This window comes from Oncorhynchus tshawytscha, linkage group LG10 (genome assembly GCF_018296145.1).
Source record: "Oncorhynchus tshawytscha isolate Ot180627B linkage group LG10, Otsh_v2.0, whole genome shotgun sequence".
NCBI classification, from domain to species: Eukaryota; Metazoa; Chordata; class Actinopteri; order Salmoniformes; family Salmonidae; genus Oncorhynchus; species Oncorhynchus tshawytscha.
Window position 1 is genome coordinate 35,050,315 of NC_056438.1, and position 27,957 is coordinate 35,078,271.

Here is a 27,957-nt window from a genome sequence, read left to right on the forward strand (position 1 = left end):
TGCCTGTTTGATGGTTCGTCGCAGGGCATATCTTCAGCTCAGTGCAAATGTTGCCCGTAATCCATGGCTCCTGGTTGGGTTACGTACGTACAGTCACTGTGGGGACGACGTCCTCAATGCACTTATTGATAAAGCCAGTGACTGATGTGGTGTACCCCTCAATGCCATCGGAAGAATCTCGGAACATGTTCCAGTCTGTGATAGCAAAACAGTCCTGTAGGTTTAGCATCTGCTTCATATGACCACTTTTTTATAGGAAGCCCTCCTGCTTTAATTTTTGCTTGTAAGCAGGAATCAGGAGGATGGAGTTGTGGTCGGATTTACCAAATGGAGGGCGAGGGAGAGCTTTGTATGCGTCTCTGTGTGTAGAGTACAGGTGATCTAGAAACTGTTTCTATTTAATCCTCAGGTATCCTAAAATGTAAATAAACTATAATATGTCATACGGAAAGAAGTATGTTCAATAGAAAAGTAAAATTAGTAAGCGCGTGTCCTCTTCGTGGCGCGACGACAGACTGATATTGTACAGGGACTCTTTGTACAAAAACTTCAAATTCTTGCTAGTTTTTGAAGAAACAAGCCTGAAACAATGAACAAAGACTGTTGACATCTATTGGAAGCCATAGGAATTGCAATCTGGGAGCTGGAATTACATAGAACCCATAGCTTTCCATTACAAGAGCCTGGGATTTTCGCCTGCCATATCAATTGTGTTATAGTCTCATACATTATTTTCACATTTCTACAAACTTCAAAGTGTTTTCTATCCAAAGCTCTTAAGACATGAAGGTCAGTCAATACAAAACAGTTTCTGAACATTGAAGGTTTCTTCAAGTGCAGTTGCAAAAACCATCAAGCGCTATGATGAAACTGGCTATCATGAGGACCGCCACAGGACAGGAAGACCCAGAGTTACCTCTGCTGCAGAGGATAAGTTAGAGTTAACTGCACCTCAGATTGCAGCCCAAATAAACGCTTCACAGAGTTCAAGTAAAAGACACATCTAAACATCAACTGTTCAGAGGAGACTGGGTGAATCAGGCCTTCATGGTCGAATTACTGCAAAGACACCACTACTAGAGGACACCAATAAGAAGAGAAATGCTTGGGCCAAGAAACATATCAATGGACATTAGACCGGTGGACATCTGTCCTTTGGTCAAACAGGAAGTACCATTGACACATTCAATATGGAAGTGGTCCGATGAAGCGGATGCTAAGCTACAGGCTTGTTTCACTAGCACAGATTGGAATATGTTCCGGGATTCATCCGATAACATTGATGCGATTACCACATCAGTCACCGGCTACATTAATCTGCATTGAGCTAAAGGCTAGAGCTGCTGCTTTCAAGGAGTGGGACACTAATTTGGACACTCATAACAAATCCCGATACAACCTTCGATGAGCCATCACAGGCAAAGTGTCATTACAGAACTAAAATTGAATCCCACGACAACAGCTCTGATGCTCGTAGGAAGTTTCAGGGCTTGAAAACTGTCAAGGACTGAAATGACTGCAACACTCAACAAAGAGCTGCAGTTAGTTTCAGAGTGGGTGTCAAGGAATAAGATGGCCCTAAATATTTCTAAAACTAAAAGCATTGTATTTGGGACAAAACACTCACTAAATCGTAAACCTCAACTAAATCTTGCAATAAATAAAGTGGAAATTGAGCAAGTTCAGATGACTAAACTGCTTGGTGTAGCCCTAGATTGTAAACTCTCATGGTCAAAATAAATAGATGCAGTAGTAGCTAAGATGGGGAGAAGTCTGTCTATAATAAAGCAATGCTCTGCCTTAACAACACTATCAACAAGGCAGTTCCTACAGGCCCTAGTTTTGTCGCACCTTGACTACTGTTCAGTCGTATGGTCAGGTGCCATAAAAAAGGACTTTGGAAAATTGCAATTGGCTCAGAACAGGGCAGCACAGCTGGCCCTTGGATGTACACAGAGAGCTAATATTAATATGTCAATCTCTTCTGGGTGAAAGTGGAGGAGAGATTGACTTCACCAGTACTTTTATTTATGAGAGGTATTGACATTTTGAATGCACCGAGCTGTCTGTCTAAACTACTGGCACACAGCTCAGACACCCATGCATACCCCACAAGACATGCCGCAAGAGGTCTCTTCACAGTCCCCGTGTCCAGAACAGACTATGGGAGGCACACAGTACTACGTAGAGCCATGACCACATGGAACTCTATTCCACATCAAGCAACTGACACAAGCAGTCAAATTAGATTTAAAAAACCCCTTATGGAAAAGCAACACAAACATTGGCACAGACACATGCATATATACACACGATAACATACGCACTATACATACACATGGATTTAGTACTGTAGATATGTGGTAGTGGTAGAGTAGGAGCCTGAGGGCACACAGTGTGTTGTGAAATCTGTGAATGTATTGTAATGTTTTTAAAATTGTATATACTGCCTTAATTTTGCTGGACCCCAGGAAGAGTAGCTGCTGCTTTGGCAGCAGGCTAATGGGGATCCATAATAAATACCAAAAAAATACAAAGAGATTGACGTCTTTAACCATCTATGAGATGATGCACCTACAGAGCCAAGAGAGTGAACAAGGCATATCAAGAAGCTAATTAAAAGAATGATCATTACACAGGTGCACCTGTCAGGTGGATGGAGTTTGGCCTCTAAAATGTGGAGTTTGTCCCACAACACAATGCCACAGATGTCTTAAGTTGAGGGACCGCACAGTTGGCATACTGACTGCAAGAATATCCACCAGAGCTGTTGCCAGATAATTACATTTTTATTTCTCTAACAACGTCGTTTTAGATCATTTGGCAGTATTTCGAACCAGCCTCACAACCGCAGACCATGTGTATGGCGTCGTGTGGGCGAGCGGTTTGCTGATATCAACATTGTGAATCGAGTGCCCCATGGTGGCGGTGGGGTTATGGTATGGGCAGGCAGGCATAAACTTCAGACACAATTGCATTTTATTGATGCCAATTTGAATACAGAGATAACATGACTAGATCCTGAGACCCATTTCCATGCCATTCATCCACCACCATCACCTCATGTTTCAGTATGATAATGCACGGCCCCATGCCACAAGGATCTGTACACAATTCCTGGAAGCTGAAATTGTCACAGTTCTTCGATGACCTGCATATTCATCAGACATGATACCAATTGAGGATGTTTGGGATGCTCTGGATCCACGTGTACTACAGCTTGTTCCAGCTCCCGCCAATATCCAGCAACTTCGCACAGCCATTGAAGAGGAGTGGGACAACATTCCACAGGTCACAATCAACAGCCTCATCAACTCAGGCAAATGGTGGCCACACCAGCTACTGAGTATTTTTTGTTTTTATTCACGTCCCTACCTTTTTTAAAAAGGTATGTAACCAACAGAAGCATATCTGTATTCCAAGTGATGTGAAATCCATAGATTAAGGCCTACTGAATTTATTTAAATTGACTAATTTCCTTAAACTGTAACTCAGTAAAATCTTTAATAGTTGCATGTTCCGTTTATATTTTTGTTCAGTATACATTCCTAAAGAACAATGTACTTCTTCTTCCATACATTTTCTCTGACACCCACACGTATGTTATATTTTGAATGCTTAGCAGGACAAGAAAATGGTCCAATTCACAGTTATCAAGAGAACATCCCTGGTCATGTGGACAAGGTCAGGACATGTTAGCACCAGGTATAAACGAGGCTATAATTTCCCCCAAGAACCCAGACAGAGACAGTCAGTCAGTAGAAAAATATGTTTATTACTAAAGTCAGTAGTACTTTTCCTGAACAAGGAGGTACCAGGACAAGCTGTTAAATTGATGCAACATCACACTGTCCTCTTCCCTGATCATTTTCACGCACAACAAAAATGCTCCGGGGTGATATTTCCCCTAGGTACAGATCTAATATCAGATTCCCCTTCCCCAATGAATCTTAACCATAGGTGGGGGAAATGCAAAACTGACCCAAGATCAGCGTCTAGGGGCAACTTCAACCTACATTGTGCCATTACAGTAGAAACAAATTGCGTAACTTAAATTGCAAACCTTAGGGAATCAGATACTCATTACTACATACCATACCAATAAGTAGTGAATACCTTTATTGCATAGCATAGTGAACTTATGAGTAAAAAAATAAAATCATGGTTTAATGCAGCTGGAAAAAAAGGGCTTATTCAGGAGTGTGAAAGGTCCGGATAGAACAATATACAATAAACTTTGCACCCTACTGGATAAGTTGAGTATTGAGTAGATTTTTATATCTACTTGCATAATACAGTTCTGTACTTTACTTGAATTTAATGATGTACCAAAGCCAACAGCATAAATTGCGATAGGGAAAATACATTATAAATGGAGTCAATCATGCCTGTAATATGACCCAGGTTATCACTCAACCAACTACAGTGCATACCAATAGTGTAGGATCTGTGACATCCACCTGTATTGATCATATCTTCACTAATGCTGCAGAGCTTTGCTCCAAAAGCATTATCAGATCCCATTGGCTGTAGTGACCATAACATTGTGGCAATAACAAGGAACGTCAAAGTGCCAAAAGCTGAGTATAAAGAAATTGAAGAGATCATACAAAATGTTCTCTAAGGACTCTTTTGTTGAAGATATAAAACATGTATGTTGGTCTGATGTGTATGAGGAAGTGAATCCAGATGCAGCACTGGAAATAAAATTATTCATGCCAATTGCTGACAAACATGCACCTATTAAGAAATTGCCTGTGAGAACTGTTAGGGCCAATCGGATTGATGAACTGAAAAATGTTATGGTTTAAAGAAATTATTAGGTGTCTAACAAGTCAGAATGCTCAGCTGATAGGTTGAAATGTTGTGTATTACCAAACCAAGATAAATTACAAAACACAATTGAAAGATTTTGGATGACCTAAAATGACATGGGCAAGAAACCCAATTAATATCCATCGATCATTGAAGTTGATGGGTCGTTTATAACAAAGCCTTTCGATATTGCCAATCATTTCAATTACTATTTCACTAGTAAAGTGGAAAACATCAGTTTAAATGACAACATTGAACAGTAAACCATAATACAATTTTAAATGTTTTAAAATGTGTCAAATCTAATGAAAGAGAAGGTTTGCTGTTTTGAATTTGGTCAAGTTTGTGTGGGAGAAATGGAAAAGCTATTGTTATCCATCAATAATGAAAAGCCGCCAGGTATAAACAACCTTGATGGGAAACTATTGAGAATGGTAGACTGTAATGACACCCCTATTTGCTATATGTTTAACCAAAGCCTAAAAGGAGTGTGTCCACATGCGTGGAAGGAAGCTAAAGTAATTCCACTGCCTAAAAATAGTAAAGCACCCTTTGCTGGCTCTAACAGCCACCAAATCAGTTTGCTACCTGTTCTTAGTAAACTGATGGAGAGAAGGGCACTCAACTTGTACTGCACGGACTCAAATGACAGATTGGTTAAAAATAAATGGATAATAAGACAGTTGGAGCTGTATTATTAGATTTCAGTGCAGCCTTTGATGTTACTGATCATAAATAGTTCATTAGGAAACACGCTAGCTATGGCTTTACATCACATGCTCGGAGAGTTATTTATCCGATAGAACCCAGAGTGTTCTTCAATGCAAGCTTCTCTAACATCAGGGCCGTTGTCTTGGGCTGTTACGCTTCTCTATTTTTACAAATTACTTGCCACTGGTCTTACGTAAAAGCTAGAATGACTATATATGCAGGTGATTCCACACTCTATATGTCAGAACCCAAAACCAGTGAACTCACTGAAATTATAAGAAAGAGTTACAACTCCATTGTGGCGTAGCTGTCAAAGGCACTGCATCCCAGCGCAAGAGGCGTCACTAGAGTCCCTGGTTCGAATCCAGGCTGTATCACACCTGTCCAGGATTGGGAGTCGCACAGGGCGGCACACAATTGTCCCAGCGTCGTCTGGGTTTGGCCACGGTGGGCCGTCATTGTAAATAAGCATTTGTTCTTAACTGACTTGCCTAGTTAAATAAATAAAAAATACAGTGCCTTGCGAAAGTATTCGGCCCCCTTGAACTTTGCGACCTTTTGCCACATTTCAGGCTTCAAACAAAGATATAAAACTGTATTTTTTTTGTGAAGAATCAACAACAAGTGGGACACAATCATGAAGTGGAACGACATATTGGATATTTCAAACTTTTTTTAACAAATAAAAAACTGAAAAATTGGGGGTGCAAAATTTTTCAGCCCCTTTACTTTAAGTGCAGCAAACTCTCCAGAAGTTCAGTGAGGATCTCTGAATGAACCAATGTTGACCTAAATGACTAATGATGATAAATACAATCCACCTGTGTGTAATTAAGTCTCCGTATAAATGCACCTGCACTGTGATAGTCTCAGAGGTCCGTTAAAAGCGCAGAGAGCATCATGAAGAACAAGGAACACACCAGGCAGGTCCGAGATACTGTTGTGAAGAAGTTTAAAGCCGGATTTGGATACAAAAAGATTTCCCAAGCTTTAAACATCCCAAGGAGCACTGTGCAAGCGATAATATTGAAATGGAAGGAGTATCAGACCACTGCAAATCTACCAAGACCTGGCCGTCCCTCTAAACTTTCAGCTCATACAAGGAGAAGACTGATCAGAGATGCAGCCAAGAGGCCCATGATCACTCTGGATGAACTGCAGAGATCTACAGCTGAGGTGGGAGACTGTCCATAGGACAACAATCAGTCGTGTATTGCACAAATCTGGCCTTTATGGAAGAGTGGCAAGAAGAAAGCCATTTCTTAAAGAGCCAAATACAGGACCATTCTGGAAGAAAACCTGATGGAGTCTGCAAAAGACCTGAGACTGGGACGGAGATTTGTCTTCCAACAAGACAATGATCCAAAACATAAAGCAAAATCTACAATGGAATGGTTCAAAAATAAACATATCCAGGTGTTAGAATGGCCAAGTCAAAGTCCAGACCTGAATCCAATCGAGAATCTGTGGAAAGAACTGAAAACTGCTGTTCACAAATGCTCTCCATCCAACCTCACTGAGCTCGAGCTGTTTTGCAAGGAGGAATGGGAAAAAATGTCAGTCTCTCGATGTGCAAAACTGATAGAGACATACCCCAAGCGACTTACAGCTGTAATCGCAGCAAAAGGTGGCGCTACAAAGTATTAACTTAAGGGGGCTGAATAATTTTGCACGCCCAATTTTTCAGTTTTTGATTTGTTAAAAAAGTTTGAAATATCCAATAAATGTCGTTCCACTTCATGATTGTGTCCCACTTGTTGTTGATTCTTCACAAAAAAATACAGTTTTATATCTTTATGTTTGAAGCCTGAAATGTGGCAAAAGGTCGCAAAGTTCAAGGTGGCCGAATACTTTCGCAAGGCACTGTATATCCGAATGGAGGATTAATAATAAACTGGTCTTAAATACATCTAAAACTAAAAGGATTGTATTTGGTTCAAAACATTCTCTAAGACATAAACCCCAACTGGAGTTTAGTATAAACGGTGTGACCATTGAGCAAGCTACAGTTGAAGTCGGAAGTGTACATACACCGAGGTTGTAGTCATTAAAACTTGTTTTTCAACCACATTTATTGTTAACAAACTATAGTCTTGGCACGTCGGTTAGGACATCTACTTTGTGAATGTCACAGATAATTTTTTCCAACAATTGTTTACAGATTATTTCACTTATAATTCCCTGTATCACAATTCCAGTGGGTCAGAAGTTTACAGAAAATGTCATGGCTTTAGAAGCTTCTGATAGGCTAATTGTCATCATTTGACACAGTTGGAGGTGTACCTGTGGATGTATTTCAAGACCTACCTTCAAAATCAGTGCGTCTTTGCTTGACATCATGGGAAAATCAAAAGAAACCAGCCAAGATCTCAGAAAAAAAATTGTAGACCTCCACAAGTCTCATCACTGGGAGCAATTTCCAAATGCCTGAAGGTACCACATTCATCTGTACAAATAATAGTACGCAAGTACAAACACCATGGGACCGCTCAGGAAGGAGATGCGAACTTTGGTGCGAAAAGTGCAAATCAATCCCAGAACAGCAGCAAAGGACCTTGTGAAGATGCTGGAGGAAATGGGTACAAAGGTAGCTATATCGACAGTAAAACAATTCCTATATTGACATAACCTGAAAGGCCGCTCAGCAAGGAAGAATCCACTGCTCCAAAACCGCCATAAAAAAGCCAAGACTACGGTTTGCAACTGCACATGGGGACAAAGATTGTACTTTTTGAATGTCCTCTGGTCCGATGAAACAAAAATAGAACTGTTTGGCCATAATGACCATCGTTATGTTTCGAGGAAAAAGGGGGAGGCTTGCAAGGCAAAGAACACCATCCCAAACATGATGCTGCCACCCCCGTGCTTCATGTTGTGGGGGTGCTTTGCTGCAGGAGGGACTGGTGCACTTCACAAAATAGATGGCATCATGAAGTTGGAAAATTACGTGGATATATTGAAGCAACAATTCAAGACATCAGTCTGTAAGTTAAAGCTTGGTTGCAAATGGGTCTTCCAAATGGACAATGACCCCATGCATACTTACAAAGTTGTGGCAAAATGGCTTAAGGACAACAAAGTCAAGGTATTGGAGTGGCCATCACAAAACCTGCCCTCAATCCTATAGAAATGTGTGGCCAGAACTGAAAAAGCATGTCCGAGCAAGGAGGCCTACAAACCTGACTCAGTTACACCAGCTCTGTCAGGAGGAATGTGCCAAAATCCATTCAATTTATTGTGGGAAGCTTGTGGAAGGCTACCTGAAAAGTTTGACCCAAGTTAAACAATTTAAAGGAAATGCTACCAAATACTAATTGAGTGTATATAAACTTCTGACCCACTGGGATTGTGATGAAAGAAATAAAAGCTGAAATAAAATCACTCTATTATTATTCTGCCATTTCACATTTTTAAACTGAGGTGGTAATCCTAATTGACCTAAAACAGGGAATTTTTACTAGGATTAAATATCAGGAATTGTGAAAAACTGAGTTTAAATGTATTTGGCTAAGGTGTATGTAAACTTCCGACTTACTCCTAGATATAACGTTGGATGGTCAATTACCATGGTCAAGTCATATTGACAAAGTTCCTATGAAGATGGGGAGGGGTATGTCTGTTTTCAAAAGATTCTGTGTTTTGACACAAAAATCAACTGTACTAGTTCAGGCTCTGGTCTTGTCCAATCTTGATTACTGACTGGTAACATGTTCAAGTGCAGCAAAGAAAGACCTAGCAAAGCTGCAGCTGGCTCAGAACAGAGCAGCACACCTTGCCCTTAGCTGCACATACAGAACTAAACTATCAACATCATGCATGCCAGTCTTTCCTGGTAGACAAGAGATTAACTGCTTCTCTTCTAGTTATGGGAAGTACTACTGTAATGAAAATTCCAGATTATCTGCATAATCAAATAACATTCAGCTCATAGACCCATACATACCCCACAAGACATGCCACAAGTGGTTTCTTCACAGTCCCCAAGTCCAAAACGAACTCGCGGCAACGCACAGTATAATACAGAGCCATGATCGCATGGAACTCCCTTCCATCTCCAATTACTCAAGCAAACAGCAAAAATTACCTTAAAATTATTAAGCAACGGTTAAGGGAACGGCTAAGACTGAGGGGACACACAAATGTTTGTACTACTATTATTTATTTTTGTATTTTAAATTAGTTTGACTGTCCTTGTCCATCAGTGTATCAGTGTTTGTTGACCCCAGATAGAATAGCTGCTGCTTGGCAAAAGCTAATGGAGCTCTGAATAAAATCAATAACAAGTTTACAACCCATTTCACCCGCATCTTAATGAATTATACCTGTCGGCTTTAAGTTAAGTGTTACATCAAGTTCCGTTCATTCAACAATATTTCAGTGTTAAAGTATGAATAATTCACATGCTGGTCATAGCAGAAGAAATGTATGTCTCAAGAACATACAAGAAGAATACTGTTTGAAAGTTTGTTTGAGATATCCTGAGAAGTGAGAACTAGAGGACTACAACAAAAATAAAACTGTACTGCAGTACAGTGGCTATAGAAAGTACACACCCAAATTACACACTTTTCACTTTTTGTTGCCTTACAGCCTGCAATTTAGATTAGTTACTTATCATACATTTCCCACTGATCCTCACAGTGGGGTGTATACTGTCTATAGGGACTGTACCGTTTATTTTATGTGAACTAAGTGCTTTTAAAAATATACTTAAAAAAATATAAAACGCAACATGTAAAGTGTTGGTCTCATGTTTCATGAGCTGAAATAAAATTTCCCAGAAATGTTCAATTCGGACAAAAAGATAATTTCTCTCAAATTTTGTGCACAAATTTGTTTACATCCCTGTTAGTGAGATTTTCTCATTTGTCAAGATAATCCATCCACCTGAGGTGTGGCATATCAAGAAGCTGATTAAACAACATGATCATTCCACAGCTGCAACTTGTACTGGGGACATTAAAAAGCCACTAAAATGTGCAGTTTTGTCACAGATGTCTCAAGTTGAGGGAGCATGCAATTCACATACTGACTGCAGGAATGTCCACCAGAGATGTGGCCAGAGAAATAAGCATAAGCGGTCTCCAACGTTATTTTACAGAATTTGGCAGTACATCCAACCGGCCTAAAAAACACAGACCATGTGTAACCACGTCAGCCCAGAACCTCCACATCCGGCTTTCTCACCTGCGGGATTTTCTGAGACGAGCCACCCGGACAGCTGATAAAACTGTGGGTTTGCACAACCAAAGGATTTCTGCACAAACTATCAGAAACCATCTCAGGGAAGCTCATCTGTGTGCTTGTCATTTTGACCTGACTGCAGTTCGGCGTCGTAACTGACTTCAGTGGGCAATCCTCACCGTCGATGGCCACTGGCATACTGCTCTTCATGTGGTTGAGAGGTTTGGTGTCAACATTGTGAACAGAGTGCCCCATGGTGGTGGTGGGGTTATGGTATGGGCAGGCATATGCTGCGGACAACGAACACAATTGCTTTTTAATCAATGGCAATTTGAACGCACAGATATACCCTGATCAGAACCTGAGGCTCATGGTGGCGGAAGAATGGCACCACAATTACCTCACATTTCAGCATGATAATGCACAGTTCTTCCATGGCCTGCATACTCACCGAGCATGTTTGGGATGCTCTGGATTGACATGTACACAACAGCGTGTTCCAGTTCCCGCCAATATCCAGCAACTTCGCACAGCCATTGAAGAGGAGCGAGACAGCCTGATCAACTCACACCGGATACTGAATGGTTTTCTGATCCACTAGCTGTTTTTCCTGATCCACACTTTTTTACGGTATCTATGACCAACCGATGCATATCTGTATTCCCAGTCATGTGAAATCCATAGATTAGGAACTAACATAATTATTTAAATTGACTGATTACATTATATTAAGTGTAACTCAATAGAATCTTTGATATTGTTGCATGTTGCGTTTATATTTTTGTATCTAAATGTTTATTAAGAATAAACGTCAAACAAATTAAAATAACATGAAAACAAAATCTTAATGTACCAGATCCGGTAGTTATTTCAAATCAAAAGTGCACTGCACTTTACGCTCGAGTTGACATCCACTGCGTTTACCGTGATCTCAATGCACTTTTGATTGAATCCTGGCCACAGCATAGCTAGATCTAGAGCAGCAGTGTGCAACACAGCTCCACTAAGGACCAATTTACCTTGCCTTCTATGGACGGTTTATGGTGCTATTTCTATGTCATTATTAGGCCAGTGTTACATAGCCATTATGACAGAGGGTTGAAGTTAAATATTACCCCTGGATCATGTTTATTAGGACACGCAACAACAAAAAATTGCAACGGAAAACAAAAGTGTTTCTCTCATTGGACAAGACCGGGTAGTCCCTTCCCCAGTTTCACTTAATTTAAAAATGTTTTCTCCCTACTTAACACAAGCCTGGGTAGTATTCACTAGGCACCAAACGGAAGAAAACGGACTGACGCGAGGAACCTGGCCTTATCCATTAAGAATCAAATTTTTTTCTGTTGCAAAACATGTAAAAGCATTTGCCATCATGTGCCCTAAGGAACCCAGCCCAGGTGAGGCCAAGTATTTTACATAGCCTTAGTCGTTGAGCAAGAGCAGCAATTGGGAGTCGTCATGGAAGCGGGTTGGTGTGTTTCTCTGAGCAGAAGACCAGCGTGGTCCCGCAGCGCTCGATGAGGGTAGGGGGCAAAGGTCATCTTTCACCTTCACAGGGGGTAGCTTGTTGTCCCTCAGGCTAACCTTCCTAGTCAGGGTCTGAGGGACCGGGAGAGGGGACACACACATAGCATTACGGCAGTGTTTCCCGGACCAGTTCTGGAATCAACCCAGTCCTAACTACTCCACGTATGTATGTTAAAATCCAGAACACGCACACCAGATTATATTAGTCAACTAGCCTAATGATCAGTACGCCCTTCATGAGTTGCATCCGTTGTGCTAGTGTTAAAAGAAAAAAAGCTCTTTAAATAATACAGAATCTCCCAGGGACCAGCGAGCTATGGAAGCAAATTAACGCTTGGGAACTGACTAAATCATGTTACCAAAACCATATCAGGCCCTGGCCAGCATCAACCAAGGGACCCAGAGGATGAGAAACACTGTCCTATGACAGTGTAAAAAGCCTTGTGGGTAGTCTCCCCCTGCGGCTCACCTGTCTAAGGTGCTGTACATAGAGTGCCTCAGGATCCTGAAGGTTCTTCTGTGGAACAGGAATGTGCCACCGCTTTAACTCGGCCAACATCTCGGCCACATCGAACAGAACGGCTGGATCCGCATGACTCCGGTTAATCAGCTCCACTAGACACTCTTTATAGTGTAAGCTAGGGAATCAAATTGAATCAAATTTAACCCTTTTTACATTAGCAGTTGTCAGAAAGTGCTTTACAGTAAACCAAGCCTTAGACCCCACAGAGTAAGTAGAAGCACAGTGGCCAGTAAAAAGTTCCTAGAACGAAGAAACTTGGTGTCTCTTACATGCAGTAGCCACTGTACTCTGGGAGAGTTGGTAGACCACAAGGCCCGTCTCCACCAATCTCTCTGTGCTCCAGTACTGCACACACACCTGACAAATGGGAATAGAAATGTTTCAAAAACAACAGCAGCAATCACATTAACTGTGAATACTACAAGTAAGAGTAAATGCATATGAAGCAGCAACAATTTTGATGAACAAAATGATTACAAAAAGATAGAAACAAATGACGTGAAACAAGCTTCAATCAGAAGCAGACTGAAGCATTTAACTATTACCAGTAGATTCAAACATAATTATTTGTAAAGTAAAACCCCTTGTTGGCTTGTACTTTACCTTGTGAGTTTGTTCCTGTAGAGCCCACTTTGGATTTGACCATGCCAGCGAGGGACACTCCGTAAAGCTGGAAGAGGGTGTATTGAATGTTTCGTTCGGATACATGATAAATTGCAATTCTCTCTCAGCAAAGGTTAATGTTCTCTATCTTTCGACAGAGATTATTATGGCAGATAGCATTGTGGGTAAATTTACAGTTGAAGTCAAAAGTTTACATACACCTTAGCCAAATACATTTAAACTCAGTTTCACAATTCCTGACATTTAATCCTAGTTAAAATGCCCTGTTTTAGGTTAGTCAGGATCACCACCTCAGTTTATGAATGTGAAATGTCAGAATGATTTATTTCAGCTTTTATTTCTTTCATCACATTCCCAGTGGGTCAAAAGTTTACACACTCAATTAGTATTTGGTAGCATTGCCTTTAAATTGTTTAACTTGGGTCAAACTTAGGTAGCCTTCCACAAGCTTCCCACAATAAGTTGGGTGAATTTTGGCCCATTCCTACTGACAGTGCTGGTGTAACTGAGTCAGGTTTGTAGGACTCCTTGCTCGCACACAGTTTTTCAGTTCTGCCTCCAAATTTTCTATATGATTGAGGTCAGGGCTTTGTGATGGCCACTCCAATACCTTGACTTTGTTGTCCTTAAGCCATTTTGCCACAACTTTGTAAGTATGCTTGGGGTCATTGTCCATTTGGAAGACCCATTTGCGACCAAGCTTTAACTTCCTGACTGATGTCTTGGCATGTTGCTTCAATATATCCACGTAATTTTCCAACCTCATGATGCCATACATTTTTTGAAGTGATTTGGCTTGCAAGAATCCCTCTTTTTCCTCCAAACATAACAATGGTCATTATGGCCAAACAGTTCTATTTTATCATCAGACCAGAGGACATTTCTCCAAAAAGTACAATCTTTGTCACCATGTGCAGTTGCAAACCGTAGTCTGGATTTTTTATGGCGGTTTTGGAAGAGTGGCTTCTTCCTTGCTGAATTCTAAGTTAAACAATTGTTGGAAAAATTACTTGTGTCATGCACAAAGTAGTGTCCTAACAGACTTGCCAAACCTATAGTTTGTTAACAAGAAATTTGTGGATTGGTTGAAAAACGAGTTGTAATAGCTCCAACCTAATTGTATGTAAACTTCCGACTTCAACTGTAGGTAATGTAGGATTTACCTGAAGCAGCCTGTGTAGTCTGGGCACGTTCCAGTCCCTCAGGTGGTACAGGCAGTCCCTGGGGTGGTGGGCGTGTAACCCCTTGGACCCACACTCAGCTGAGAAGTCACACCCCTGAAGAAGTAATTTATTAGAGGGATAGTACATTTTTAGATCTAGAGTGTTGTTGCTTCATCCAGACCGTTTAAATGTTGTTGTTTTTTAAATTGGTACGAATATGTGTCTGAGAGCGTGGCTTTAAGCATGTTATAGGATTGCATTTCCTGGTGTTCTGCTACTCATTTTGACTAGAGACTAGTGTGCCTGGGTTAAGAAAAATTATAGACATAAGATAATACAACTTAAATCTACTTTGACTGGAATTCTCCTTTAAATGAATGTTAAAGTGTCAGCTCAGATTCAACTAGGAGACTTACCACGCCTAATTTGAAGGGCCTATTACAGCCGCCACAGAACTCGTGCTGGCATTGGGTGCATTTGAAATGGAGACAGCCTCCCTTGGAAAGGTAGAACACAAACTTGCATTTTGGACATTCTGAAACGAGACAAATAATATATGCAGTTAAATGTCTTTCTCACCGAGCCAGAAATTCAAAATATTGCATGTGCCTCATCCAATTTCGATTCAGGGACATAAGATGTTTAATCTGAACTAAACATTTAAAAAAAGACTACATAACACCGTTACAATAATAATACAAAAAGAGGTCTTTAATAGTGACAACTCAATTACACAAACTGTTATTCAGATAGGCTAACAGCTAGCAGACCTATACAACTGTGTGCATCATAAACCGAGGGTTCAAATAAACAAAATAATGAAAGTAGGAGGTGTGTGTGTACCTATTTTATTCCTGCTGAGGAGATTCTCCAGTTTTGCGGTCTGGTACTCTGGGTTATTGTGGAGTTGCCACTCTCTGAACTTCTCACAGGAAAGACCCTGGTGTTGTGGAGCCCACTGGTGTATCAAAAAGTTGTTAGAAGGTAGATACAAGGCTTTCCAACAAATTGAATGTGAGTGTACATGAATACATTACTTACTGCAGTCTTGCATTGGGAGCAGGTGCTCTTCCTACAACTAGGACAGTCCATTCTCAGCTGGTCAGCCTCGTGTAGAAGGCCAAAGGAGCACTAGAACATTGCACACAAACTGACATTCATTAGCACCTGGATGTTCCAGTTGAAAGAACAAGGCCACTGTCTAAAGGTGCAACTTCACCAACATGTCTTATCTAGTGGGGTATTGAAGCTTAGATCGCAGGGTTTTGAATTGAAGAGGAGGGAACGAGGGTGAAAGAAATACGAGGAGAATGAGAGAGATACTATTAAAAACACAGAGGTGGAGACAAAGAAAAAGAGAGACGAAAAGACAAGCAGGAGAACCAGAACGATGAGTGAGATGTCTTACGTGGGCACACCAGCGGAAGTTAGGCATCTCCTGCAAGGCTCGGTCTCTCAGCTTCCTCTGGAACAACTCGTGGATCTGAGGATCTAGGTAGTGCCTGATCTGGCAAGAGAAAACAATGTAGATAGGACGGATGTTAAAAAACTGTAAATTCCTCTAGCCTTTCAGCACCAGTTTCCCAGACCCAGATGATGATTATTATTTTAAAACCTTTATTTAACTATGCAAGTCAGTTAAGAACAAATTCTTATTTTCAATGACGGCCTAGGAGCAGTGGGTTAACTGCCTTGTTCAGGGGCAGAAAGACAGATTTGTAACTCATCAGCTCGGGGATTTGAAATTTCAACCTTTCGGTTATTAGTCTAACACTCTAACCACTAGGCTACCTGCCACCCCACAGATTAAGCCAACTCCTGGGCTAAAAGGGATTTATGCTCTATGGCAGGGGTATTCAACCGGGGCCACGGAAAAAAATATATTTGTATTTGAAAGGTTTAATGAATGTTGCTAGCAAAATATTTCTTTTTTTATGACATACCTACAGTAGAAAAGAGGAGACTAACTTCTTTCTAATGATGCCAACTTTATTTCTTAACTCCTAGTATTGAGCAAATTACACTCATTGGAGCCAATTACACGCACTGGAGTATGTGACATAGGCTTTGTAAAAGCAGCTGTGAATAGGCTACCAGTGCAATAACTGCTGCTGGTAAGCTTTATTGACTTGGACAGCTAAACAGCTGCTCTGAGCGAAAATGTATTTGGCGTTACCTTTTTCTAGCTAATAGGTTGTTAGAGTTCACACTTTCTCTTCCAATTCTAATGTGGAGAGGTCAAAATTTAAAAAATTTAAAAAATGTTGATTACTTCTCCTTGACATTATAATTCACCTGATAAGACCCCCAAAAAAAATTCTAACGTATGATGGGGTCCCCGGATCACCGGTTTGCTTGGGAAAGAAAAGTTTGAAGACCCCTGCTCTATGGAGAACCTCCCTTGAATGTGCTTTTTAATCCAGGTTTATCAGCGTTTATCAGAAACTGGACGTGAGACTAGTGCATCTCTCTCCATGAATGTGCTCACTGACTCCTGCAAATCCGTACGCACGCACGCATTGTTTCATTGTGTGGCTTGTTTGCACTTTGTTAAACGTTAATCAATTCCCCACTTAATATTCCCCGTCACTCATCACCATGTCCCAGTAAACTAGAATGCTTGGTTACAGTAATTTCTGTTCAGTTACAAAATATACATTATTTTATTATTATTTTGTTTGGAGGGCGCACAAACTATGCTACACCAAAGAGGAATAAACTTTGTTATTTCCATTGCATTAACCAGTTCTGTCAATTTCTTTATTGTCTTGTTTGGAGCACATGTCTGGTTTCTCCATGTTGTGTGAACAGAAGTATCTGGCCTGCGTGCCAGGATAGGTGTGGCTTATTTAGGTGGCTGTTTGGGTTATGTTCTTGTTCAGCTTGATTTTGGTTAATCAATGGGGAGGCTGCATCTGGGCCTAGTAGACTTCACCTGTGCTTTTCTAGTTAAGACAGGTTTTGCATGATATGAGGCTTTTTCTTTTTGAATACTGACAATTAAAAGTCAGAAGATTGTAAATATATCAACTTGTTAATGTATCACTGTCATCACCAGAGCGGTGTAAATAAAGCCAACACCCATTTGCACCTCTTCTTGCCTGCCTCCTCCTGAATAATTTGTCCTTACAACTGTTACAAGGTCCCTATTTTACAGAAGACAAAATTATATTAAAATTATTTGCAGTAGACGTAGGAGATGGCAGCTAGCTATTTGGAACCAGTTTAGCGTTGTTCTAAATGACATGCCCTTCCACTAACAAAACTGAATGTTAATGGAATTTTTGTCTATACAGTGGTAAGGTCTGAACACTACATCGAAGCAATGTCTACTACTACCGGGAAGCTACTGGCGCCTGACCTGTGTGTCCAGAAGGCTGAAGTAGTCCAAGGCCTCCTCCACGCCTCCCTGGCTCTGACGCACGTCGGGCTGGCCACACATGGGACACACCACATGGACGATGCTCTTCTCCTTGATGGCCTGGGAGAAGTAGGCCTTGAAGCAGCTCTCGCAGAAGGCACACAGGCAATGGGTCATAGTGATGATCTGTAGAGGGACACGGAGTGAGGGAGAGAGAGAAAGATCGAGAGGGGTGGAGCGCGAGAGACATTTTACTCTTCTAAACCTCATAGTGCGCTAAAACCTTGTTCCCACACAAACTCTGGTGGAATGTCTTGCAGCATGCCTTTTAAAAAATGTGCATGAGTGGGTAGATATCAAGTCAACAGCGGTGCAATCGGGAGCTGCCATATTCAAATAAAGACTGCAGGAGACTAGGGTAACCCTACTTTAACCTGCCCAACAATAGTGGACCAGTGATTACTTCAATGAAGGCAGGCAAAGAAGGATCCATGTTGACAGTATTTGAATGGGGTCCCAGTCTCTCACCCACCTTGCTGAAGGACACCTGCTCGCGGCAGATGGGGCACTCATGGGACAGGTACTTGAGGGCCGAGGGAAGGTCCCGGCACGACTGTACCGCCTCCTCCACGTCGGCCTGGCTGAAGCTCCGCCCCTCAAGTGACAGCAGGCTATGGAAGATGGCCGCCTTGTCACCGGAGACACCGGGAGGCACCGTAATCTAATGAAAGAGAATTGCATATATATGAAGAGTGTAGAGTAGTACTTTAGAGTCCACTGTTGAAACGGAAGTTGCTCTTTTTGCAGTCTTTATTTTTTTTAAATCATGGAAGGCCCACACTTATACAATATGCACACAAACCCTGCAGCACACATGGACAGACAGACACATACACACAGAAAAAAAAAACTGGTTGGGGGTTAAGCCCACTCTTACCTGAGCACTGTTGACCCTCTTGAGCTGTATACGGAAAGGCCGCTCATTCACAGTAAAGATTCGGTCTGCCTGTAAGAGCACCTGCTCTGCATCTGAAAGCAGATCCAAAATAACAATAGACAAACAATTTATCATTAGTGCCTTCTTGTTTCAGTCTATTTTCTTCCATTTGGCCACCTCTGTGCCTAATGAAAATTACCCTGATGTACTGTATATACACTCTCCCATACCGTGTGAATAATATAAAAGTAAAAAATTCTACAATATACATTTTCAGGCTGTAACTCCATGGTAGTGTTTGCATGTTAACCCTTCACATCTACAGTATATGCTCTCTCTTACCCCCCCAGCCCCTTTCTCACTCACCTCTGGGACTGCGGAAGCTGACCAGGGCCTGGTCGTGCTGGGTCGGGGGGTAAGGGTAGGTCACATCCAGCACCTCTCCCCCACCGTTGCTCCTGCGCTGGAAGTAGAGGGTGAGCTTGTTCTTCACACGGCTGGGGGACTGGTCCGGTGGCAGCTGGCTCACCAGGATACGATGCTGGTTGTCCACTAGGGGCGTGACTGCAGTGGGGATTGGGGGGTAGTCACCACCACCTCGATCACCTCCATCACCTTGCATCTGTCCTGAGGAGCGAGAATCGGTGGGCAGTTATTCACAAATTAATGGGAAAGATAAGCGTAATTTCATTTAATTATTTTATTCAGTGCCCTGCAAGGGCCGAAACACTTCTGGTTTTCATTCTGTGTAGACAAGTAACAAGTGTACTCTGTATGTATGTGTACAACATGTCGCAAATGTGTTCTCAACTGAGTGAGTCAGTGGAGATGTTATGCTCAAAATAAACTTGCAGACTGGCTATGTAAATATAAATGTTTCCACTCCAGACCAAAAATTTGCCCAGTGAATTTGTTTTAGTTTCATGTTTCATAGTTTCAATCTACACTCTCAGAGTGACTTACCAACAAAACCAATGGAGCAAATGCATCCCAAAACATTTTCACAAGCTATTGATTTCTATGATCCAGCCAGTAGGCAATATATGCTGCTCAATGTAGGACTTAAAAACATTATGCAGGGCTTGACATTAAGCTTTTTAAATTGTTGTCCAAAAAACACAAACAAAAAAAGGTCAAACACAATGGGCCAAATAGGTGAATGAAATGTAGGCTACCCATCTGCCTATTGGCTTCTTAGCATAGTCAAGTCTCAGAATACAGCACTGCCCCTTTAAAACAGACTAAATATTGGATAGTTAAATTTGGTTTGGCCTGTTGCTGATCTTTTTTGATTCGATCACAAATCCCACATTAAAGGGGAAAATTTGATTTGATTAAAAAAAATTTTAAAAATGGGCAAAAAGTTCAGTGAAGTTTATTCTTGTGCATCTCTGTGCAGATTGGCATTTTTTCTGTGTGGAACTCCTGGAGGAGCTGCAAAGCTGCGCATGAACAGCTTAGAGGGAATATTGACTGTAGGTGAATTGCTACACTCTGGTGTAGCTGAATACCTCAATACCTCTTGGTGAGCCGGCTGCCACCGGACCAGTCCCCCAGCCATGTGAATCAAACCTCAATTCATCAATTTTTTTAACACTTTAGGGATTCAGTTTTCCACTCACCTCTTTCTTTAGTACCAAGCTGGTACACATTGACAACATTTTCCAGCTGTAGGCTCTTGAATAGGTTGTTCATGTCCTCAGAACTAACAGGAGTGTTATTTGGCGCTGTGGAACGAGAAAATGAAATGGCAGATAATCAAAGCACAAAATAATTTTCATTATGTATCACAATGCAATCAATACCAAACTTTAAATACACACTACTATGGCATGCTCACCATCACACCTGCACTATGCAGCATTTTGTTAGTTTAGATATCCCCATGGCTTTACAAAAATACTACTTAGAGATACCAGATGTAGCTTAGTAGTACTTTCCTACAGTACCTTATTAGACTGGTTAAGACTAGTCCTGGACTAAGAAGAACTTTCAGTAGAGAATCTACATTTAACATGCTTGATAGTGCAGGACTAGGCCTAATGTGTGCCTTGGAAACCAGCACCAAATGTTTATATACTGGGTCCTACCAGAGGCAGTAGTGATGAAGGGGTTGGTGGAGGAGAATGGAAACTGGACTCCACCTGGCACTCCAAAGTTTATCCCCATATCCAGTAGCTCCTCTGTGTAGGACCGCCTCACACCAGTCGCAGACTCTCTGAGAGGCCCCGATTGGCTGGACTTTAAACTCTTGGGCGGAACTAGGAGAATTGATAATACACTGTTAGTGAGGAAATGAAAGCAAAAGGTTGACAATTTACTAGAAGTCATTGTAAATTAGGGTGAGGGAAGAGCAGTGAGAAGGAGTTGGATGAAAGAAGAAGTGGGTTGGCCGGTTAGCTATTGATTGTGTAGAGGGCCTAAAATTAACAACCGCCACCTGCCAAATGCAGGTAGATTTTGGCATTGGCGGGTAAGATGTCTATTTCACCAGCCACATTGGTGGGTGGTCAGGGCTCCATAGTGCGAGCATTTCACTCACGTTTGTGAGAAAAAAAACGTACGTGTAATCACATTTAATAGTAAAATAAATGCTGCAGTAGCTGTTTTCAAAGTATTTCTGCCGTTTTGTTTCATAGCACAAAATAACTACTAATCCTATATAGCCAATTCCACTTCGCACTGCCTCACTGCCTGGCTGGGGGCTGTGCTCACGTGAAGAGCTGAGTGAAACATACATTTTAAGAAGCGCTGCACACAGGAATAAAACTTGGTCTAATTTACTTTAAACGAAAGTCTATTGAAATCAGACTTTGTCCTTGTTTCTTAGCTATTTATATTGTTTTGTTTACAAGCTAGGTTGTTTTTCTGTTTGAGTTTCAACAGCTAGGGAAGACTAGACAAGCCTCTACAAATCAGACTCAATCACACAGGAACAAACATGACTGGAGTCGTGCAACCACGGTAACCTCCCACCCATAATGGCGCAGGTGAACATTTGTCTCATCTATGATATTTTGGTTTAAAAAAAATGACATTAAACAATATACCACATTAGTTTTTACTAGTAATACATTTATTGTTTTAGAAACATTACAAAAATTGCTCATCCGTTAATCTTTGTGTTTTGTTGGTGTAATTTCAGCGGTAAGTTGTTTTTTTTGGGGGGGGGGATCTACCTGCCACTGTGGCTGGTGGACCAAAAAGTAAATTTTATGCCCCAATTGTGTAAATACAGCTTACCTTTTCCATTTATTTTAGATTGTGGCAGATAGCTGGCTCTACAAAACAGATGGCCAGGGGATGTTGACTCACCTTGACATTAGACCCCTTTTTAAGTTTGAAAACATCTAACAAACTTTAAAAAGCAGGGAATGTTAGGGAATGCATTTCTAAGATACGGTATAGAATTCGGAGAACACCCACCTATTGCTCTAGGTAGTGGCGTGGGGGACATTGAGGAGCGCCTGGCTCTCGGGGTAGAGCTGCTTGGTTGAGGCCAGCTAAGAGGGAGACACAGTACAATACAAACTCAAAGCATGCAGGGTTACTAACAACTGAAAATGAAACAATTTCACTTTAAACAAAAAAGGCTTAAACAAATCAAAATATATTTTATATTCTTCAAAGTAGCAACCCTTTGCTTGATGAAAGCTTTGCACACTTTTGACATAGTCTCAACCAGCTTCATGATTTAGTACCTGAACTGCATTTCAATTAACAGGTGTGCCTTGTTGAAAAGTTAATTTGTGGAATTTCTTTCCTTCTTAATGCATTTGAGCCAATCAGTTGTGTTGTGAAAAGGTAGGGGTGGTATACAGAAGACAGCCCTATTTGGTAAAATACCAAGTCCATATTATGGCAAAAACAGCTCAAATTAGCAAAGAGAAATGACAGTCCGTCATTACTTTAAGACATTGAAGGCCAGTCAATGAGGAAAATGTTAAGAACATTGAAAGTTTCTTCAACTGCAGTCGCAAAAACCATCAACCGCTATGATGAAACTGGCTCTCATGAGGACCACCACAGGAAAGGAAGACCCAGAGTTACCTCTGCTGCAGAGGATGGATAGGTTCATTAGAGTTACCAGCCTCAGAAATTACAGCCCCCAAAAATGTTTCAGAGTTCAAGTAACTGACACATCTCAACATCAGCTGTTCAGAGGAGACCTCGTGAATCAAGCCTTCATGGTCAAATTGCTGCAAAGAAACCAAAACTAAAGGACACCAATAAGAAGAAGAGATTCTCCTGGGCCAAGAAACACGAGCAATGGACATTAGACCGGTGGAAATCTATCCAAATGAGATGTTTGGTTCCAACCGCTGTGTCTTTGTGTGATGCAGAGAAGGTAAACGGATGATCTCCGCATGCGTAGTTCCCACCATGAAGCATGGAGGAGGTGTGATGGTCCTTTTCTGGTGACACTGTCTGTGATTTATTTAGAATTCAAGGCACACTTAACAAGCATGGCTACCACAGTGATACGCCTTCCCATCTGGGACTATCATCTGCTTTTCAACAGGACAATGACCCAACACACTTCCAACCTGCGTTAGGGCTATTTGACCAAGAAGGAGAGTGATGAGTGCTGCATCAGATGACCTGGCCTCCACAATCACCCGACCTCAACCCAATTGAGATGGTTTGGGATGAGTTAAGCCGCAGAGTGAAGGAAAAGCAGCCAACAAGTGCTAAGAATTTGGGAACTCCTTCAAGACTGTTGGAAAAGCATTCCAGGTGAAGCTGGTTGAGAGAATGCCAAGAGTGTGCAAAGCATCAAGGCAAAAGGTGGCTAGTTTGAAGAAAATATATTGAGATGTTTAACACTTCTTTGGTTACTACATGATTCAATAAGTGTTAGTTTTGATGTCTTCACTATTATTCTAGAAAATATTAAAAATATAGAAAAACCCTTGAATGTGTAATTGTCTTAACTTTTGACTGGTACTGTATACAGTGGCAAGAAAAAGTGTGTGAACCCTTCGGAAATACCTGGATTTCTGCATCGATTGGTCATAACATTTTATCTGATCTTCATCTAGGTCACAACAAACAGTCTGCTTAAACTAATAACAAACAATTATACATGGTGTGTCTTTACTGAACATTTACAGTCCATGGTGGGAAAAGTATGTGAACGCTTGGATTTAATAACTGGTTGACCCTACTTTGGCAGCAATAACCTCAACCAAACCTTTTCTGTAGTTGTGAATCAGACCTGCACAACGGTTAGGAGGAATGTTGGACCATTCAGCTTTACAAAACTGTTTCAGTTCAGCAATATTCTTGGGATGTCTGGTGTGAACTGCTCTCTTGAGGTCATGCCACAACATCTCAAATCAGGTTGAGGTCAGGACTCTGATTGGGCCACTCCAGAAGGTGTATTTTCTTCTGTTGAAGCCATTCTGTTGTTGATTTACTTCTGTGTTGTTGTCCTGTTGCATCACCCAACTTCTGTTGAGCTTAAATTGGCAGACAGCCTTACATTCTCCTGCAAAATGTCTTGCTATCATCGACAGAAAAATAAATTTAAAGTTTAGCAAGCTGTCCAGGCCCTGAGGCAGCGAAGCTGCCCCAAACCCAATCCCTCCACCATACTTTACAGTTGAGATGAGGTTCATGTTGGTGTGCTGTGCCTTTTTTTTCTCCACACAGTGTTGTGTGTTCCTTCCAAACAACTTAACTGTAGTTTCATCCGTCCACATAATATTTTGCCAGTAGCGCTGTGGAACATTCAGGTGCACTTTTGCAAACTTCAGACGTGCAGCAATGTTTTTTTTGGACAGCAATGACTTCTTCTGTGGTGTCCTCCCATGAACACCATTCTTGTTTAGTGTGTTATGCATCGTAGACTCGTCAACAGAGATGTTAGCATGTTCCAGAGATTTCTGTGCTGAACTTTCTCCATTTATAGACAAAATGTCTTACCGTGGGCTGATGAACATTGAGGCTTTTAAAGATAGTTTTGTAACCCTTTCCAGCTTTATGCAAGTCAACAATTCGTAATCTTAGGTCTTTTGAGATCTCTTTTGTTCAAGGTATGGTTCACATCAGGCAATGCTTATTGTGAATAGCAAACTCACATTTTTTGAGTTTTTTTTATAGGGCAAGGCAGACCTAACCATCATCTCCAATCTAGTCTCATTGATTGGACTCCAGGTCAGCTGACTCTTGACTCCAATTAGCTTTGGAGAAGTAATTAGCCTAGGGGTTCACATACTTTTTCCAACCGACACTGAATGTTTAAATGATGTATTCAATATGGATAATAATTTGTGTGTTATTAGTTTAAGCACATTATGTCTATTGTTGTGACTTGGATGAAGATCAGGTCAAATTTGATGACCAATTTATGCAGAAATCCAGGTAATTCCAAAGGGTTTGCATACATTTTCTTGCCACTGTATGTCCATTATTCAAGGAATGAGCACCCTTCTCAATTTACCTGCCAGGGTCCGAAGACTCTGCATATGCACTGGAGTGCGCTGCAGTAGGTAGCATCTGAACTCTGATTGGGTGCATGGCAAAGAGGGGCGTTTCCTTTTGAAATGCAGACCTCATTTCTGAGACGAGCAATGACAGGTTGGCCAGCCCCTGCCAATCAAAAGGTAGACACAATTCAAACAAACTAGAAAAGTAGATTGATTATGATGGTGCTAAAGTACCACCCCACTTCATGCCCCTCCACTCAACCCATGCATGCTACACACACGGCCTCTCTCTCTCCATTTTCTAACCACTACTCTAACAATAAAATAAATAAAAAAATCAACAAAACATTCACCAAGCACTATCAAAATCACATTGTTGCATTGTTGTCGACTTACGCTCTTCCAGTTGTTGAGGCAGTCGAGGAGCACCTGCCCACTGGCCTCAACATATGGGCACCTGGGGTTGATCAACATGGAGATGGAGGGACACACGTAGCACCGCGGCCGGCTCTGGGGGTGAGTCTCGTGGAGCCAGATGCACACTGGGATATTATATGTGTTACCTGCTTGGAGGACGAATTAGGGTCACTTCAATAAGAACTTACATAGGGAATGGTGAAAATGTTATCAATGTGGCAAGGTACGAAAACTAGTTATTATTAGTATTATTATGATAGTGTGCTTACCGTCATGTGGAACTGGAATAGTACCAGCCAAATAAACTAACTTCTTCTTTTCCTTATTGGGGAAACCTGTGCTTGAAACATAAATATCATGTTAGCATTCTGCATAATTTAAGGCAGACACAGGGCACTCAAGCTGGTCTGGTCCAGAAACAACCCTAGAGTGCAAAACAACAATCTGCCCATACATCTTTGCTTAGCACAGCAAACCTTTCTAATCCACTTCGCTGGTGACCTAAAGTGTCATGACCACTACAAAAATAGTGACACCAACGACACACCTAACAGTGACACAGGATCAACATAGGTTAGGTTAAATAAAAGACAAGTGATGATACAGGTTTATAAGCTGTGAACTTACAGTAGAAGTCCACATACATACGCAGGTCTCCATAAGTCGCTGTAACATTCTTGATATCACTGACAACCTCAACAGGGAAGCTGTATTTACACTGAAAAGAATGAAAAGAGAGGGGGAGAGGGAACATGTAATCACTATTGGCACACTAGCCATTATCTTTTCAGTGTGACAATAAAACAATGATCGATTCAATACACTCGTCCAGTTATTTTAGACATCAAGAGGCATGTGGATTTATTTACTGACTGCAGTACTGTTTAGGCACTTCAAAGCGGAGTGTGGCATTCCAATTATTGGTTAGTTAGCGAGCTACTTCATCCAAGGATGATCTATATATTCGCCTATTCCTCTCTGCATCACCCCACGTTGACAGTACAGAGTACTAGAAACAATGACATTGTAAACCATGTTTTAGAAGTCAGAACACTCAAGAGGCAAAGCACAGCTGTAAAGCATTGGGAGTGGCTAACAAACGGTTCCATGGCTTGAAAACCAAGCATTGCTTGCAAGCTAGCCAGTCAAACTGTGTTGTCAGTGAAGGGAAGCTATGAAGCTACCAACGTTCGCTAGCAATGTCTGGATAGTTGCACCTGTTCATTATAGTAGCCAGCTGGCAACTCTTCAATTTAAACACGATAGCAAATGTTTCAGCTAGGCTAGCTACCTATTCCTGAAAGTGCAGCCTCAGATAAATGCATAACTGGCTAACTAGCTAATTTAGCTAGTTAAATACCTTGTCACAAAGTAAAGTTAGCTAGCTAATGTTAGTAGTTGGCTAACTTTTGCTTAGCCCTACAACGGTCGTCCTATGTAGTTTGTCAGAGATATGAGTATCTTTGTTTACGTTAGTGTTATAGTTAGCATATATAGCTAATTACAGTAGCTAACGTTAGCTATCAAGATAAACCAGCTAGCCTAGTTTCTGAATGATGTTGTTTATCTTCTTACCTCGGTCAGTGTTTCATATTCAAGGACTGCTGGGACCCTCGGCATCTTTTATAATTTAACCTTTCAATCTTATGTGGAATTATGAATCAACATTCAAAACTAGCTATGACAACATCTGACATTCCCGACAGCTGCGATGAAATACGCTAGGAACTCGAAACGGGGAATTTGGAGATCTCGACATCAGTCCGTTCAAACAACTGGGAACTGAGAAAAAAATCGAGTGTCCGACATGGAAAAATCGATTTGAACAGTCATCAAACGCGGAATTCCGACTCGGGGCTCATCTTCATCTTCTTCTTCGATGAGGCAGTTGGCATCCAATACATGTTGCATTACCGCCACCTACTAGACTGGAGTATAACTCCCTTAGACTTTGCTTGAAAAAAAATCAATAATAAAAATAATCAATCAATTACTCTACCATCTAACACTACACTCACAAAAATATATATAAAAAAACATACTCCTCTATTTAAATCTATTTCGTACTACTTCAGGCCAACAGCGTGAAAGGATGGGACACCACACCCTGTAATTCTTCTGATAAGTTTTGCACACCCAAATACCTCTCTGCAGCTGCCACCACAACCTCTATTTGCTGCGACTTACATTCCATACCTGTAGTACAGTTGATAACCATTGCTAGAAATGCCAAAAATTCAATCTTACTGAAACACATAACT

General features: G+C 41.2%; 1 protein-coding gene across 2 annotated transcripts; it reads right to left on the reverse strand.

Annotated features, from left to right (window-relative positions):
- Positions 1–9,666: 9,666 nt before the first annotated feature.
- Positions 9,667–27,579, reverse strand: si:dkey-181m9.8. Of its 2 annotated transcripts, none has more exons than XM_024435067.2 (21): positions 27,272–27,579; positions 26,324–26,414; positions 25,966–26,031; positions 25,676–25,842; positions 25,294–25,442; positions 22,275–22,351; positions 20,939–21,109; positions 20,471–20,575; positions 19,215–19,475; positions 18,849–18,940; positions 18,444–18,632; positions 17,912–18,097; positions 15,959–16,057; positions 15,592–15,681; positions 15,394–15,508; positions 14,967–15,085; positions 14,551–14,664; positions 13,367–13,433; positions 13,033–13,120; positions 12,710–12,878; positions 9,667–12,312 (listed from the first exon to the last, which is right to left on the reverse strand). In XM_024435067.2, the coding sequence occupies exons 1-21, from the start codon at positions 27,314–27,316 to the stop codon at positions 12,136–12,138; spliced, it is 2,637 nt and encodes an 878-aa protein (XP_024290835.1). In that variant the 5' UTR covers positions 27,317–27,579; the 3' UTR covers positions 9,667–12,135. The 2 variants fall into 2 exon arrangements, with proteins under 2 accessions (XP_024290835.1, XP_024290834.1); XM_024435066.2 differs by having other exon boundaries at positions 25,676–25,845.
- Between the last annotated feature and the right edge of the window lie 378 nt (positions 27,580–27,957).

What these genes read in the sequence shown, in the direction of transcription:
- si:dkey-181m9.8 (XM_024435066.2), bottom strand. Translation starts at nt 27,316, where the DNA reads ATGCCGAGGGTCCCAGCAGTCCTTGAATATGAAACACTGACCGAG. An exon ending in TATGTATGTGGACTTCTACT is followed by an intron (nt 26,032 to 26,323) that starts GTAAGTTCACAG and finishes TTTCAAGCACAG; the next exon opens with GTTTCCCCAATAAGGAAAAG. An exon ending in GCCACTACCTAGAGCAATAG is followed by an intron (nt 21,110 to 22,274) that starts GTGGGTGTTCTC and finishes CAATTCTCCTAG; the next exon opens with TTCCGCCCAAGAGTTTAAAG.